The 17,194-nt window shown below is 36.8% G+C and overlaps 2 protein-coding genes across 4 annotated transcripts; both read left to right on the top strand.

The window, feature by feature from the left end:
* Positions 1-379: 379 nt before the first annotated feature.
* On the top strand, positions 380-3,800 carry LOC9309800 (ribosome biogenesis protein WDR12 homolog). The gene is made up of 14 exons (XM_021020927.1): positions 380-675; positions 913-1,013; positions 1,130-1,236; positions 1,570-1,605; positions 1,721-1,806; positions 1,945-2,003; positions 2,083-2,193; positions 2,307-2,432; positions 2,578-2,721; positions 2,853-2,961; positions 3,055-3,191; positions 3,275-3,310; positions 3,398-3,493; positions 3,601-3,800. Exons 1-13 carry the CDS (start codon positions 519-521, stop codon positions 3,488-3,490), a joined length of 1,302 nt encoding a protein of 433 aa, XP_020876586.1. The 5' UTR covers positions 380-518; the 3' UTR covers positions 3,491-3,493; positions 3,601-3,800.
* Positions 3,801-5,335: 1,535 nt separating this feature from the next.
* On the top strand, positions 5,336-15,508 carry LOC9307739 (nipped-B-like protein). 3 transcript variants are annotated; one of them, XM_021020903.1, is made up of 28 exons: positions 5,336-5,825; positions 6,303-6,398; positions 6,693-6,954; positions 7,030-7,117; positions 7,200-7,453; positions 7,740-7,847; positions 7,968-8,079; positions 8,297-8,393; positions 8,468-8,654; positions 8,771-9,202; positions 9,284-9,801; positions 9,873-10,083; positions 10,156-10,206; positions 10,317-10,475; positions 10,556-10,723; positions 10,815-11,114; positions 11,192-11,344; positions 11,546-11,715; positions 11,895-12,003; positions 12,463-12,624; positions 12,707-12,811; positions 12,912-13,145; positions 13,226-13,359; positions 13,447-13,743; positions 13,822-14,233; positions 14,662-14,754; positions 14,842-14,967; positions 15,058-15,508. In XM_021020903.1, exons 1-28 carry the CDS (start codon positions 5,557-5,559, stop codon positions 15,286-15,288), a joined length of 5,538 nt encoding a protein of 1,845 aa, XP_020876562.1. In that variant the 5' UTR covers positions 5,336-5,556; the 3' UTR covers positions 15,289-15,508. The 3 variants fall into 3 exon arrangements, with proteins under 3 accessions (XP_020876562.1, XP_002873731.1, XP_020876563.1); XM_002873685.2 differs by having other exon boundaries at positions 6,303-6,412; positions 6,701-6,954; XM_021020904.1 differs by having other exon boundaries at positions 5,731-5,825; positions 6,701-6,954.
* Positions 15,509-17,194: the final 1,686 nt, after the last annotated feature.

Genomic DNA, 17,194 nt, shown 5'->3' with positions numbered 1-17,194 from the left:
TGTTGTGAACTGTGTCTTTCATTAATAGTATAAGGGATATATATACAAGGATAATAGCAGGATACAGAGAATAAGGTAAACCCTAATGGGCCATAGACCGGTTATGGAGTCCATCCATATGGTTTATAACAATTTACATATTCTCAAAAAAAGATTAAAAAAAAAAAGATAAGAAATAATATTTACTCGGTTCAGTTTGATTAATTAAATTTTCTTTGGTTTGGTTTGTATACGGTAAAGTATAAACAGAGGCCTGAGCGGGCCCATCTTAAAGATCCAATTGCTTTGGGCCCAAAATTGATATTATCTCACTCGTCGAACCACATATTTCTGGTTTGAGTAGCCCCGGTATGATTTAAACCGGAAAAGAAGGTCAATTTCGTAATTTAAAATTTCCTTAAACCCTGTGTCTGTTTGATTAATTCGCCACACTTCATCGCCTCGAGCCAGAACCCTAATTTATCTCCGCGTCTTCTTCTTGCTCCGTAACAGGCCATCGGAGAAGTTAAGAGGCAAAAATGGATGTCGACAGAGAAGATGTTTCTAGAAGACTTCACGTCAAGTTCGTGACGAAGCTTGACTCTCCGTTCAAAGTTCCGGCCAATTCCGTCGCCATCCCTTCCAATGTCACTCGTCTCGGTCTTTCTTCCATCGTCAATTCTATTATTGAATCCGGTAGGTTCTTCTCTCCGTGTCCCCCTGTACCTCGTTAATTTTTTAGGGGTTTTAGTTTCGATTGCTAGTGTTTATTGGTCCTGTCTTTAAATTTTTCAAACCCTAAGTGTTACTTGGATAGTGATCCGTTTAGGAACTTGTTTGTACTTATGAATTAGAGCTTAGAAAAAAAAACATCTATTATTGCTCTGCCTTGGATTATGCAATATTCCTATCTGAGACTCTTTTGATGAACAGATAATCCTGAGTGGAAAACGGAGCCATTTGATTTCTTGATTGATGGGGAGCTTATTCGGATGTCACTTGAAGAGTTTCTTCTGGCAAAGGGAATCTCGGCGGTAATGTGTTTCATCTTGGTGTTTAATTTTAGTGCACTGGCTGTTGCCAGTGTCTACATCATGGAATTTGTTTTCTTTTATATTGGAAACATAATTAAGTTCTTTGGTTCTTGCAGGAGCGTACTCTTGAAATCGAATACATAAGGGCTGTGACACCACGGAAGGAAGAAGAACCCTCCTTGCATGATGATTGGGTTAGTGCGGTTAATGGTTCTTCTCCCAGGTAATTTTTTCTACTGCATTACTTTATGATGTACAATTTCCATATTAGCTGCTGACATGTTTTACGATTTTTTTTTCTATAACACTAGTAATTTGAATTACAATTTCCGAATTCTTATTCACTTTTTTCCACAACCACCTTGCCATATGGAAAATCATAGACCTGTATCTTTGTTTATTATACTCGACTGCCATATCATTTGTAGAATTAGTCTTCATTTGTTCCAATTCAAGGCCATCCAATGATCCCTATGATAGCTAATGATTAGTCATTTGTTCTTGTTCCTAAAGATTGTTTTAGTGGTTGTCTTGATCTCGCTGTTGTTATTTGCAGGTTCATTTTGACTGGATGCTATGACGGTTTAGGAAGGTAATCATTTGACTCATTTATTTAATCTTATATGCATTCCATTATCTTTTGTCCTTTTGTATTTGCTTTCAAAATTTGTAAGAATCTTAGATTATCTAGTTTTTCTTCTGATAAGGGTATGGAGTTCGGCTGGATCGTGTTCACACATATTAGAAGGCCACTCCGGGGCTATCTCTTCTGTTGCTTTAGTTAATTCCAACGGTATGAGCATAGCATGAGAAATCTATACTATGCCCGGTCTGTACTAGGCTACTAGCAAATGATATTAACATGAAGAATTTTTCCTTTTTTGCTCATTGATCACTTCTTTGTTTTTTTTGTGTTGATTTGTGCATCCAGATGCAGAAACTGTTACTGTAGCTACTTCCTCTAAAGATCGTACTTTGAGATTGTTTAAGGTAATCATGGATGATATATCATAATTATAATCAAAGGTTAATTTTACGTCTAACTAAAAATATCTCTTCCTGTATGAAGTTTGATCCAACTGAATCTGTTGACTCTACTACAAAAGTCAGGGCGTATAAGATATTACGTGGACACAAGGCGTCAGTGCAAAGTGTTTCAGCTCAGAAATCCGGGAACATGGTTTGCTGTTACCCCTTTCACTTAACTTGTGTTTTGCAATTATAACTATTGTACGTTTCTTTAATTCTTCAAGCTAAGCTGACCACCTTTTTTTGTTGTATAATGAAATTTAGGTTTGCTCAAGCTCATGGGATTGCACGATCAATTTGTGGAACACAAATGAGTCTACTTCAGAAGGGGAGTCAGTATCAGTGAAGAAAAGAAAAGGGAATAATCAGGGCGAGGAATCTCAGTCAGAGGTACCCGCAATAAAGTCTGGATAATATGCACTCTTTTGAAACGTACTATCTACTCTTCAAATCTAGAGAAAGAGAGAAATGTACTATCAGTTGTGTTTCTGAGTTCAAGTATCTGATATCAATTACGATATTGAATTTCTTACAGGGAGAGGCGGTGACTTCTTTGGTTGGACACACACAGTGTGTCTCATCAGTTGTTTGGCCAGAGTATGATGTAATTTATTCATCTTCATGGGACCATTCCGTAAGGAGATGGGATGTTGAGACAGGGAAAGATTCTTTGAACTTGGTATGCCTTCTCTCTCTCCTTTTCTTTCTGATAAATTCGGGCACACACCAGGCATGTTGTTGCTGAAACATCAGTGCTTTGAAGTTGTTTCCCCCGAAACTTAGAGCCGGTTTGTTTCTATGAAATTGTAGTTCTGTGGAAAAGCTCTCAACACGGTCGATGTTGGTGGTGAAGGTTCTGCCCTTATAGCTGCTGGTGGCTCAGATCCAATCCTTAGAGTATGGGATCCTCGTAAGCCAGGTGAGAGATCCATATGAATACACGCCGAGTCAATATGTAATCAGAGCGAGTTTTTATTACACAGTTGATAAACTCTCTTCATTTACTCTGCAGGAACATCCGCTCCCGTGTTTCAATTCTCTTCACACTCATCATGGATTTCCGCCTGTAAATGGCACAAAAGCTCTTGGTTTCACTTGCTCTCCGCTTCCTATGATGGCAAAATCATGCTCTGGGATCTCAGAACCGCTGTAATTACAAAGCACACACACTCCTATCTGTTATAACCCACGGTTTTCCCTCTTTAAAACTAATATTCTTTGTCCTTTTGCAGTGGCCTTTGTCAGTAATCGATACACACAATGACAAGGTAAAGTAAACACAATCTTATCTTATATCTTCTACTCTTTTATTTCTTTTTGTTACTGAAATGGTGTAAAAAAACTTGGTTATGAAGGTTTTATCTGCTGACTGGTGGAAAGGAGAGAGTGTAATCAGTGGAGGAGCAGACTCTAAGTTGCGAATTTCTTCCGGAATTGCAATTTCTTAAAAGGTATGAAATCCTAAATCCTAAAACTGAGCAAAGATACATTACTCAGTTTCGTAAGAGGTCTGAAATCCTAATTCTTTTGACTAATTTTTTTCGTAAATGAAATGTAGTGGAACTCAGAAACACCAATGATTCACGATCTTGGAATGAGACTGTTGTAAGTTCTGCTGAAGAAAGCTTATTGTCTTCAAGGTTGTATACTCTTCATATTCCGAAATGTTAAATCTTAATTATATTTTCGGTGGGAAGCAATTTTGTTTTTATTGTTTAATAACGACTATTTACAAGAAAGCTATTTCCTTGTGTTTCTGCCGTGCTGAATACTAAATTAGTTATGCTTTCTTTGGCCGAAAAATAAATAGCATCAACCACAAAATCTACCATCTTCGTTTCCCAATTGCAATCTGAATTCCAAAGCATGTCCATAATTTTGCTGAAAAAAGACTATATTAAATAGTTCCCAGTCAAAAGTTAATCTTGACATTGTATATTTGTTTGAACTGCTAATTAGGTGGAGCAACATCATGAAGGTCCAAACATTTCCCATCACTTGTACTAACCTTAAAAGACAAACTCTCTCTGCATTTTTTTCCTCTTAAGTTTGATTTTGGCCAAGCTCCTTCATATATCTTCCTAAGCGTTTTGAACATTGGGAACCGATGAAATCAATCCAAAAACAGTCTCGATCTCGACTCGGTTTGGATCAATCTCATCGGTCCCAATATTGAATGAGCTAATAGAGGGTTTATCCGAAAAGTTTTAGAACACCAATTTATCTAAGCTTTTCCAAAGATGCAACAATATCCATATATAATCTTCTAACATATATCTTCCAAGGATTGATTAATGGAGTAATGAGATTTCGTTGAATACATATATAAGATGTATATAATATTTTTGACTAGCAATTTTTTTTTTGGATTTCATAAATTTTACAAAAGAAATCTAGTTTAAACATTTTCTTTGCAAATCAAAATGCATATCTTGTTTGGCAAAAAAATGAATATCAAAAACTGGTCCTAGCCCAAAACTACCTTATTCACAAAAGAATATATATAAATGAATATATGGTTTTCCAACAAAAAGAAAATGAATATTTATTTTAAATATATCATTAATGAGTAAAAATATTTCGTTGAATACATATATAAGATGTATATAATATTTTTGACTAGCAATTTTTTTTTTGGATTTCATAAATTTTACAAAAGAAATCTAGTTTAAACATTTTCTTTGCAAATCAAAATGCATATCTTGTTTGGCAAAAAAATGAATATCAAAAACTGGTCCTAGCCCAAAACTACCTTATTCACAAAAGAATATATATAAATGAATATATGGTTTTCCAACAAAAAGAAAATGAATATTTATTTTAAATATATCATTAATGAGTAAAAATATTTCGTTGAATACATATATAAGATGTATATAATATTTTTGACTAGCAATTTTTTTTTTGGATTTCATAAATTTTACAAAAGAAATCTAGTTTAAACATTTTCTTTGCAAATCAAAATGCATATCTTGTTTGGCAAAAAAATGAATATCAAAAACTGGTCCTAGCCCAAAACTACCTTATTAACAAAAGAATATATATAAATGAATATATGGTTTTCCAACAAAAAGAAAATGAATATTTATTTTAAATATATCATTAATGAGTAAAAATATCGCGTTTCAAAAATCAAAACGACCCTGACTACGAAAATAACTTAACCACCCGAAACTACCCCATTTTACTTAACGATTGTTAACTGCCATCAAGTGAATAGTTGAGGGTACAATCGTCATTCCGTATAGGAAAAAATACCTTAAATCATTTTAATGTCTAAAAATGAGGAAAATTTCAGGGGAAGATTGCTCATTTACTTTCCCCGCCAATTGCATCTTCCTAATTGCCTCTAAATTCTTCCCTAATTCCAATCTAGGGCTCAATTCTCTATATGAACTGATAAACTTTCTTCAAAATCCTCTCAAATTCCCCTTCGATTCCTCGATGTTCTTCGAAATCTGATACCTCGAAACCCTAATTTTTGAATTCGTGACGACTACAGTTCGATCCAAAGATGAGCAATCCAAGCAGTTCCGGCTGGGGTTCAAGTTCGAGTTTGACTCAGTTCGGGATCGGTTTGGCTAATACTGTGCAGTCGGAGGTTGCTCCTTACTTGCCGCTACCGTCGTTGCCTATATTCTGTGGTGCGGCGGAACCTGGAGACTTCAAGCTGTTCGATGAGGTTGGCGAAGGTAGTAGCTACAGGTCGTTGGATCGCAGTGAGATTCTAGCGCAATCTAGTAGAATCGCAAACATGCTTCAAGAGACTGACGTTTCTTACCTGTAAGCGATCTATTGTTTTCATATTTGGCAACTAAAATTCGTGTCACTGGAAATCAGAAACTAGTTAGTGCTTTTTTTGGTCAATTGGATTGGTGAAATGCGTTGCTGTTTGGTTGAATCTACCTCGTTGTTAGTATTGTTAAGTCGATTATCTCGTGTGTCATATGTGAGTTTAAGAAGCTAACGAATCAGCCTATCGATGAAAATTAGTTGTGACTGCAGTGAATAATATGTTGTCTTGTTGGCTGATATAAAAGAGGTTTGATGATTAGATAATGTTTACGTCTTCAGGTTTGGGCAATTTTGTTGGTGAAGTGATCGGTAACATTTTGTTCTGTGCTGGTTAAAGGGGTTATTTTCAAGGCTGACCTTGAATTAAGTAGTGATAGTGGGAATTTTCTGTTACACAGGGAAATTCATGCCGAGACTATGATTGTAGAGGGCACTAACTTCTTTTTCTCTGATTTAATCTAACAGGGATCTTAGAAACGAGGCTAGGGCGCCCGATTTTAATTCTGGGGAGCATTTTCAGTTATATGACCAAGTTCTACGATGCAATCCTGGAGCATTTGAGTATGTTACCCCCGGTAAATGAAGCCTTCTCATTTTTTCCTTTTTTGGCTAATCTGCGGAGTAACAGATTTCGGGGGATATATTGAACATCTTTTTGAAAAGAATCCTAGGTTTTAGATTATTTGGTCCGCATTTAAGATGCCTTTAATGCTTGATCCTAGTAGTATCTTCCTTCTTTGTTCATCCAGTCAGGTGATTGTGAACCTCTATTCGACGTTCCAGGAAAACTTGATATTGTGTTAGTGTATGATAGATTTGATATGTTTGTCTTTATTATTTATTACAATTTTCAAGTTTATCAGGACCGACCTGCGATCCAGTCTTTACCAATGAAGTGCCTCAAAAGATAATTTCTGAGCCAAGTGTTCCTGTCAAGATGCATCGACAGACGGATAATCATTTAGCTAGGAGTATCGAACCTGAACCTGTGAAAAGGGTATTACGATCAAATCATGTTGAAGAAGATCATAGTTGGCAGCACGAAACTCTGACAAACCAGTCACCGAATGATGGTACTGCATATCATGACTCTCGGCCTGAAACGATCACCATGAATGTAGGCCCATTATCATAATCTTCATCTATAAGTGGCTTTCTTCTGTGCCATGTACATAACCAAATGAAAGTGCAGGAAATTTCTGCTTCCAAAAAGCCAAAGGGAAAGAAGAAACGTAAAGATGACTTGTCTTCAGTTCAACCAGATCCATCTGTGCTGCAAGGTCTGTTTGTCCTCGTTTCCTTGTTTTCTTTGCAGGCACCTCTACCCTCTCAGTAATTGTAGTTTTTTTAATGCTTGTTTAGAGTCCATCGTAAATAGCTTTTGTGAGATGTTGGAGGACTTCTGTGGCAGAGCTGAAGTCCCTGGTGATGATAGGGATGAAACAGAGTGGTCATCAGTGCCTGTTGATGAAGTTCGTGTTCTTGTAAATGAATTGATGACTATACGGTCAAAAATGCTTCTGCATATGGTACCTGTTGATATTCTATCGAGGTTATTGCGCACTCTGGATCATCAGATACACAGGGCAGAAGGCTTGTCCATTTATAGTGAACATGTGAGTAATTTTTTGTTTGTCTCTCTCTATTTGCTCCTCTCTTGCTTTATAGTTGTGAGGATTCTTTCATGTTGCAGTCGACGCATGGACTGTTTTATCGTACAATTTAGCTTTCAATCAAAGTTATTTTTTCTCTGTTCGAAGTATATTTTCTTGGACTTGCAAGGATGCATTATTGATTTATTTCTTTGTACTGTGTGTTAAATTATCACGTTTAGTATTATAAAAGTGGCAAATACCTTTTTTTCTTTTTGTACCTAACATTTTCTGCGCAAAAATATTTCAGTCAGATTCAGATTCAGTTTTGTTGGTTCTTGGTGCCCTTGAGTCAATTCATGCATCGCTAGCAGTGATGGCCAACAGTGATATGCCAAAGCAGCTCTACAAGGAGGAGGTGAGTGCATCTTAAGTGTTATTTTCCCTGAAGTCTGTTTATGGTTATCTGCTCACTGCTACCGTTCCATCATATTTGAGTGATTTATTTTTTTATATCTTTTTTACTTCTTTCAATCAGATAATTGAGAGAATTCTGGAGTTTTCTAGGCACCAAATGATGGCTGTTATGTCTGCTTATGATCCATCATACCGCACTGGAAGTAAACCGGCAGAAAATGTGGCATTTGAAGGTTGTTTTTCCAATTTACTTTGGAAGTTGCATTTGCTATGCATATTCTGTACCAATGTATGGCATGTCATCTTCCAATATCTGAAACTTTAGTTTTATCCTAGTATGTAAGCGCAAAGATTGTGCCTTTTGACATGCTTTGTTGTTTTTTCAATATTCTCATTTCTATTCTACTTACACAAATCTGACATATAGATATATGCCACATGCTTTTATAGGTGATGATGATGATGATCCTGATCATGAGATGGGCTCAGCCAGCAAAAGGCGGCGCATAGGAAAAAGCGGCAAAGTAAAGAAGTCGTCAGTGAACAGGTTTACTAATTAATACCCATTCTTTTTTTTATGTTAGTTGCACACATTTTCCCATCTGCTATTTCTGTCTGTAGGATCTCTGGAGCAGTGAATACTGCACTACAGAAACTTTGCACAATTCTTGGCTTACTCAAGGACCTGTTGTTGGTAGAAAGGTTGTCTGACAGTTGCATTTTACAACTGCTGAAGACAAGTATTACAACATTTCTGGTGGAAAATATCCAACTTCTGCAACTTAAAGCAATTAGCTTAATCGGTGGTGTAAGACTTTCCACTTACTCCATAATCCGTATCTTTGCTATGTTTTCTGTTCTAAAGATCAGTGTCTTCACGTCAGTAATGTTCTTTAAATATTTTAAATTTCTATTTAATTGCAGATTTATAATTCATATTCTCAACACCGAACATATGTGATAGATGAAATATCTCAATTGCTCTGGAAGTTACCTTCCTCGAAACGAGCATTGAGAGCGTATCTTCTCCCTGATGAAGAACAGAGGCAGATTCAAATGGTCACTGCTTTGCTCATTCAGTTGGTTCACAACAGCACAAACCTTCCTGAAACCTCAAGACAGGCTTCCAGTGGAAACTCTATACTGGAGACCCCAGTTGATGTTGGCTACCTTACTAAGTGTCATGAAGCTGCTACAGAAACATGTTGCCTCTTCTGGACTCGTGTCCTTGAACGATTTACCAGTTTTAAGGGTCAGGATGCTTCTGAGATAAAATTGATTATTGAGAATCTTGTTATGGACTTACTGACAGCATTAAATCTTCCTGAATATCCGTCTGTGTCTCCTATTCTTGAGGTAAATATATTGTGTTACTGTGTTTCTTCTTCTAATTACAAACCAATGTTTCTTTCCACTCTGACAGGTCAACTATTGCAGGTTCTCTGTGTCATACTGCTACATAATGCAGGGTTGAAATCAAAAGATGTCTCTGCTCGAATAATGGCCATTGACTTGCTAGGTACAATAGCTGCAAGGTTGAAACGTGATGCTGTCCTCTGCAGTAAAGACAGATTCTGGACGTTACTAGAGTCAGATAGTGAAATTAACGTTGATCAAGTTTGCACAAAAGATTGCACTATTTGTTTAGGTAAAAGGGCTGGGAACTTATTGGTCTGTCAAATTTGTCAAAGGCGGTTTCATGGTGACTGTTTGGGTTTAAAGGAACTAGACATTCCAAGTCGGAATTGGCACTGTCCGTTTTGTGTATGCAAGAGGAAACTTCTTGTACTACAGTCTTACTGCAAGACGGACACCAAGGGTACTGGTAAGTTGGAATCAGAAGAAAGCATCGAAAACCCAAGTATGATTACAAAGACCGAAGTTGTGCAACAGATGCTCTTGAATTACCTTCAGGATGCAGGATCTACTGATGATGTGCATACTTTCATTTGCTGGTTTGTTCCTGACTCTTTTCACACGGATTTTGCAATATAGGTGGGTCTTATATGGAAGGTACTTTGTGCAGGTTTTATCTGTGCCTTTGGTATAAAGATGTCCCAAAATCTCAGGATAAATTCAAATATTACATTGCCAGACTGAAAGCAAAGTCAATAATCCGTAACTCTGGAGCAACTACTTCGTTCTTGACAAGAGATGCTATCAAGAAGATTACTTTAGCCCTTGGAATGAATAGTTCCTTTTCCAGAGGATTTGATAAGATTCTAAACATGCTCCTGGTTAGTGAAAGGTTTTGTGTGCATCTTTTTTTTTCTGAGTTTTCATCTTTCTAACTGTGTTATATATTTCAGGCTAGTTTAAGAGAGAACGCTCCCAACATTAGGGCCAAAGCTTTGCGAGCAGTAAGTGAGCAATGTGTATAAACACATAGTTAGTTCTGTTTGTGCGAAAAGTCAGAATATAGTTATGCTATTCTAGCGATGATAATACATTCTGTCATTGGCCATGACAGGTTAGTATAATTGTTGAAGCTGATCCAGAGGTACTGTGTGATAAACGTGTTCAGTTGGCTGTTGAGGGAAGGTTTTGTGATTCTGCAATATCTGTTAGAGAAGCAGCACTGGAACTTGTTGGTAGGCATATTGCATCACATCCGGATGTTGGTATAAAGGTAATTGACCTGTATCAATATTGTTATATCACATTCCCCACTATTGCTGTTTCTTTGCTGACCCATGGCAATTTTTGCAGTATTTTGAGAAGGTCGCTGAGAGGATTAAGGATACTGGAGTGAGTGTTCGAAAACGAGCCATCAAGATAATACGTGACATGTGTACTTCAAATCCCAACTTCTCTGAATTCACAAGTGCGTGCGCTGAGATATTATCTCGTATCAGTGATGATGAGTCTAGCGTTCAGGTAATTTTGTATTCAGTATGCATTGTCCTCATTTTTAGTGTGATATTATGCTTAAACACAAGATCTATAATAGATATTTCTTCATCTACAGGATCTTGTGTGCAAAACTTTCTATGAATTTTGGTTTGAGGAACCTCCAGGGCATCATACTCAGTTTGCTAGTGACGCTAGCTCCATTCCACTGGAACTGGAAAAGAAAACCAAGCAAATGGTTGGGTTGTTAAGCAGGACCTCAAATCAACAGCTTCTTGTAACAATTATTAAGCGTGCCCTGGCCCTGGATTTTTTTCCTCAAGCAGCTAAAGCTGCTGGTATTAACCCAGTTGCTCTTGCATCAGTACGCAGGCGCTGCGAGCTGATGTGCAAGTGCTTACTGGAAAAAATATTACAGGTCAACATTAATGCTTCATTTCTGCATTGATGATGGGTTGGTCAAGAACCAATAACAAACATCTTATATTCCCTCAGGTAGAAGAAATGAGCCGTGAAGAAGGAGAGTTGCAAGTACTTCCTTATGTACTTGTTTTGCATGCTTTCTGTCTGGTGGATCCTGGGCTGTGTACACCGGCTTCAGACCCTACTAAATTTGTCATCACCTTACAGCCGTATCTGAAGAGTCAGGTTATGTCTCATCTGGTCAAAATTCTTTTTAAGTTTCGTAAAGGAATGATTCTGTTAAGATTTAAGAACTTACCTATGCTTGTTTTCCTTAAAAATATAGTGGTGACATCCAGAAAGAAATCAACTGTGTGAAAGCGTTTGCACAATAGGATCTCAAACTTTAAGTGTGACTAATTGCCTTTCGTCCTGTATTTATTGCAGGCTGATAGTAGAACAGGAGCACAGTTACTAGAGAGTATTATTTTCATTATCGATTCTGTCCTACCATTGATCCGGAAGCTGCCTCTAAGTGTCACAGAAGATCTGGAACAAGATCTAAAGCATATGATTGTTCGGCATTCGTTTCTAACTGTTGTTCATGCTTGCGTTAGGTACCCTCTATATTTCAACTACCATCACTCTTGGCTCTATTCATTGTCTTCTCTTTCACATACATTCATTGTTTTTGGGACGATTGCATGTCTTCATAAAAGATGCAGTCGATTAACATCACTCATCTTTTTTAGGAAATTACCTTCTATTTAATTAGTGCAACCCTTTGAATTCTCAGGTGTCTTTGTTCTGTGAGTAAATTGGCGGGGAAAGGTGTTAGCATAGTTGAGCATCTTCTTCAGTTCTTTTTTAAGCGGCTGGAGGCCCAAGGTTCCGATAACACACAGGTGGGTTTACTTTGAATAGATCATGCATCAGGATTTTTTCATGTTTAAGCACAATTAAGGTCTTGGAGTCTTGTTTCATGCACATGATTTTGCAACTGGAGTATGAGTATCTGTGGGTCGGCGGTATAGTATACTGTTGCGGCTTGCATTTGTGAGTGTAAATTTGGTTGCATCATCACCTAAATTGGTGTTTGTTCCTATACTCATTGGACTGTATTTTGTTTAACTTGAAATAGACACAAGTGACTCCCATTTCCCTCTTGCTTAGAAGATCAGTATTCTCTACTAACACTGCTCTTCATTGCGATTTTACTGCCTACTGAGAGTAATATTCAATATTCACATATATCTCATTTGACTTAGTACTGACTGAGTTGGGATAATTGTTATTCTTTACAAGATGAATCCAGCAACGGATTAGTTTGGAGCTTAATGGTGAAAATATTCTGTCTATTTCAGATTGCTGGGCGGTCCCTTTTTTGTCTTGGCTTGCTTATTCGCCATGGAAATTCTCTTATTAGCACCTCAGGTGGCAAGAATTTCAACCTCTCTGGCTGTCTCAATTTGTTTAAACGACATCTCCGAACGGAAGATATTGCTTTGAAAGTCAGGTCGCTGCAGGTATGGTGCTTACAGTGCTAGCTGTTGCACATTCTCGATATTGCGATATGCTAGAATAACGGTGTTCCCAAATTTCCTGTAGGCTTTAGGATTCATCCTAATTGCACGACCTGAGTATATGTTGGAAGAAGACATTGGAAAGATAATCGAGACTACATTAGCAGATGAAGCAAATGGGCGTATGAAGGTAATATCACCCATCTATGTACGTTTTCTATTTATATGGTGTACATGTTTTGTTTTACGCTTACATATGATTGCATCCTTTTTTAATGCTCATGATCCAGATGCAAGCATTACAAAACATCTATGAATACCTTCTTGATGCGGAAAAACAATTGGGATCCGAGAAAGCCAGTGATAACGTGGTTAACCCAATTGAGCAAGGTGGCCATACTGTACCTGTGGCCGCTGGTGCAGGTGACACCAACATTTGCGGAGGCATTGTGCAGTTGTATTGGGATAAGATATTAGGTAGATGCTTAGACTTCGATGATCAAATTCGCCAGACTGCTCTCAAGGTTCGCCCTTTTTTCCAATAATAATTTTTGCTTCTGACTTTTCTCTTGTCTGAATTATTGAGAGGTATTCTATTTCGCAGATAGTGGAAGTTGTACTACGTCAAGGCCTAGTTCATCCTATTACGTGTGTCCCTTATTTGATTGCCCTCGAGACGGATCCTCAAGAGGCCAACCAAAAGCTGGCCCATCATTTACTAATGAATATGCATGAGAAGTAAATCCTCTGATTGGATTTCACAAAATTTTACATTATACGGTAATCATGTATGAGCACACTAACAGACTTTGAAATTTTCATCAGATATCCGGCTTTTTTTGAGAGCCGTCTCGGTGACGGACTTCAAATGTCGTTTATCTTCATGCAATCCATCAGCCAGGTCACTTCAGAACCAAATCAAAGTCTTCAGCAAAAGGGTTCAACAAACATGTCGGGCAAAAATGATCATACTAGTAGTACTCTCACACAAGCTAGACTTGGAGTCTCTAGGATCTACAAGCTTATCCGTGGAAACAGGGTTTCTCGAAACAAATTTATGACTTCAATTGTTCGCAAGTTTGATAATCCAACCTGGAGTGGCTCAGTAATATCCTTTATGAAGTGAGTATTCGCTCTACAAAAAATTTCACATTCTCTCTGTGGTAAAATAAACACTAACTTTACTGTTTCTCTTTACAGGTATTGCACTGAAACCCTTGCTTTACTTCCATTCACATCACCTGATGAGCCACTCTATCTTGTATATTCCATAAACCGAGTTATGCAAATTCGGGCTGGTGCAGTTGAGTCAAATTTGAAGGCTTTGTTACATAAAGAGTCCGCAAAGACTCAGCATGGAAATGGAACGTACCAACAAGGTCCGATTCCCGGACATATGCACATGATGGATCTAAACACAAGAATCCAAGAAGAACCAACACATTGGAATTCCTATGCCCATCCAACTCCAATTGACCTCAATGGTGCAGTATACCAAGATTCAAGGGATCAGTTCACTTCATATCAAGTCCATAATGGGAAAGCAGATGTTCACAAAATGACCTCATCTGATCCTCCTGAATTATCCACCGATGATCTGCAGAAAATTAAGGTAGTCTTCTTAACTTTTTCTCTTGTGATGCTTAGGGTGTGAAAATCGGGTTTCTCTTTGTTCCAAATTTTCACTTTTTCGGTCTAGGAAGATAACTAATGTAACCCGAATCTTGCATTGAGAGGTTTGGTAAAAATTCGGGTCAGTTCAGTTTTGGTTTGGTTTTAATAAAATTACTCAATTTTCTTAAAACAATGTTTTAGTTTGGTGTTTCCTTTATCTAAAGATTAGTTTTGGTTCTCCGTATATAGAATAATTACAAACCTTACAATAATTGAATTGTGTTTGGCTTTTTGGGTCAGGTCAGGGCAGATTGGTTCAGTTTTACGTATGGTTGGTTTATCAAAATTAAGCATTCTTTATATCATCGTTAGTGTTATATATAGCGTGTTCTTCTCATGCCAGTCTTTCTTTTGGTACCATTTCAGGTTGATTGCGCAGCAGCTATAGCTATACAACTTCTTTTGAAGCTCAAGAGATACTTAAAAGTCACATATAGCTTAAATGATGACCGGTGCCAAGTACGATTCTTTCTTTCCACTTCTTTTTCTTTTTCGTTAACTTTGTTCACGAAAATATGATTGGTGTTTGGAAACAAAATATCTCAGGCCTATTCTCCAACGGAACCATTGAAGCCAGGAGATCCTCTGTCCAGACAAAGCGTTGCCTTTGACCTCAGTGAAACTCGCACTGACTTACCTTCAACATATCAAGACTTAGTTCAGAGATATCAGGTCAAAACCCCAAAGCCTTTTTGTTCACTAGTAAAATTTAAATCCCTGGGCAAAGAATTCATCATTTTCTTCATCTATTTTGTTTTGCAGGAGTTTAAGAACGCAATGAGAGAAGATACGGTTGACTTCACCATCTATTCATCAAACGTCAAGAGAAAACGCCCAACGCCAAGAAAAACTTCAAGATCTGCTAAAAAACCAGTGGCCTACAACGAAGATGATGATGATGACGACGATGATGACAGAGGATGGCATGGAGGAGGAGGAAGAGGAGCTGCTCGGAGACTGAATTACAGCACCAGAAGTAGCAACAGAAGGTAAAAGAACGACTTGCTCGTGTTATTAGATTACTGTATATAAAGCGGCACTAAAAGATTATCAAAACCGCTGTTTTTAGGCTCTTAACCAATGTACAGTACGATTTCTTACTAAACTAGGAAGACACGAACGAATTGAAAAGTTAAAATCTTTTTGTTTGGAAAAGAAAAATCAAAGGAAGGTGTAGTTTGGTCAATTTTATCTTTAGATGATATTTGACTTATTCTTATTCTATATGTTTCTGTTTTTTTTTGTTTCTCTTGATCCTATTGTCTTTAAATGATTATGTTTGGTTATCTGTTTTGATCGCCTTGTTTGGTAAAATGATGCTGTAACGGTATGATAAATCCCGAATCAGCACTCACCGAGAGCACGAGATAAGGGCAAATCAAAGTCCAGAAGGTGAAGGATCACCACGAAGATCTAAGATTTGGTGTTATGGAAGATGATGATGATCGATAGAAATAAGGAGATTGAAGAAGATAATTTGTGTTTTTTGATTAAGGAGGGGTTATTGGTTCATAGATTTATATGGAATTAGAAATCCAAACAAAAATCATTTGTTATTCAATCATTGATTTTAAAATCCTAATTAAATTCATGTGTTATTGATTCTATGATTTATAAATACTAGTTAAAATCTTATGTTATTCGTTTAGTCATTTGTTTTTGGATTTGAGAATCCAAATTATGTTTTAAATGGAATTGAATGGAATTGAAAGAGAAAAATAGAAGGATTCAAATCCATGGGTAAACACATGTTATTTCAAAATCCATATATCTTGATTTCATAATTAATAGAAATTTTCAAATTTTATATGGATTTACAAATTAACAAACTAATAACACCCCCTAAGTTTCTCAAAGATGGCCAAAGGCCTACATATACTCGATCTAAACACACTAGACTTGGTTTACTGGAATAAAGTAACTAAACCGGAAATAAGATAATTAAGAATTGAGAGTTTGGTTTAACAGAACCAGGATATATGATTATCCTGTTACAGATGCTCTTGTGTATCAGTTTCTCTGCCCTATGTTATTTTTTCCTTTACTAGAATGGTTTCTTCTTTTTTTTTCTAAACAAAGCGCTCATAATCTCATATCCCAAGCAGGGCAATCAAGAAAAAAAATTTTGCTAATGTAATATAAGATACGCTAATTTAAAATAATTAAGATCAGTGCAAATTTTAGAAATTTTGGAACTAGTCTAAAAATAGTATATAAAATGAAATACACTATTTCCAAATAATAAACGTTGCTCATCTTGTACAATTTGTAGACTTCCCAAATTTCTAATGTCTTCGTTCATTTAAAATAATATAGTGCAAGCTCGTCGACAGAAAATGAGCTCAAAAGACCTTTCACGCGCCTTAGTCGTTTCAATTTTCGGATATAGGCCAAAACTGCGTAAATCTGTGGTCTATAACCTGGAAGATATGGCGACACGCGCTAGACGCGCTTACAGTGCGAGTGGTTTTCGTATACGCTTATATGGCGCGGGGATGCTAGTCAGCCGTTGTTTAGCCCATATTAATCGGGCTTTTAATGGGCTAGATACACACTAACGCTGTAACACAGTAACGCGGCCTAAAATTGTCTTTCTTGGTAAAAAAATTTGAACAAAATAAATTAAAAAAAAACAGGTCAAAAGTAATGAAATTGGTCGTTAATTTTCAAAAGTATCAGTCTAGCTGTAAGCTAATTTTTTCCATTTATAAAGTATTTTTAACTGCAAAGTTAAGCTAGATTTTTTTTCTTAATTTGGAAATAATTGCCTGAATTTATACTAACTTAAAAAGTACATTAACAAGAATTATCGGTTATTATCTCGTTAGCTTGTATATATGTTTTTATAATTAAATTTAGCATATATATATATATATATATATACATATATATAGTTTTT

Source organism: Arabidopsis lyrata (assembly GCF_000004255.2).
Source record: "Arabidopsis lyrata subsp. lyrata unplaced genomic scaffold ARALYscaffold_6, whole genome shotgun sequence".
In the NCBI taxonomy this organism is placed as follows: Eukaryota; Viridiplantae; Streptophyta; class Magnoliopsida; order Brassicales; family Brassicaceae; genus Arabidopsis; species Arabidopsis lyrata.
The sequence above is the reverse complement of the archived record's forward strand: the minus strand, read 5'-3'. Positions and strand labels throughout refer to the sequence as shown.

Bases quoted from the DNA above. Each gene is read 5' to 3' on its own strand.
- LOC9309800 (XM_021020927.1), top strand. From the start codon at position 519: ATGGATGTCGACAGAGAAGATGTTTCTAGAAGACTTCACGTCAAGTTC. The intron at 1,606-1,720 runs GTAATCATTTGA...TCTTCTGATAAG, and splicing joins TGCTATGACGGTTTAGGAAG to GGTATGGAGTTCGGCTGGAT. The intron at 2,962-3,054 runs GTGAGAGATCCA...TTTACTCTGCAG, and splicing joins ATGGGATCCTCGTAAGCCAG to GAACATCCGCTCCCGTGTTT.
- LOC9307739 (XM_002873685.2), top strand. From the start codon at position 5,557: ATGAGCAATCCAAGCAGTTCCGGCTGGGGTTCAAGTTCGAGTTTGACT. The intron at 8,655-8,770 runs GTAAGACTTTCC...ATTTAATTGCAG, and splicing joins CAATTAGCTTAATCGGTGGT to ATTTATAATTCATATTCTCA. The intron at 9,203-9,283 runs GTAAATATATTG...CAACTATTGCAG, and splicing joins CTGTGTCTCCTATTCTTGAG to GTTCTCTGTGTCATACTGCT.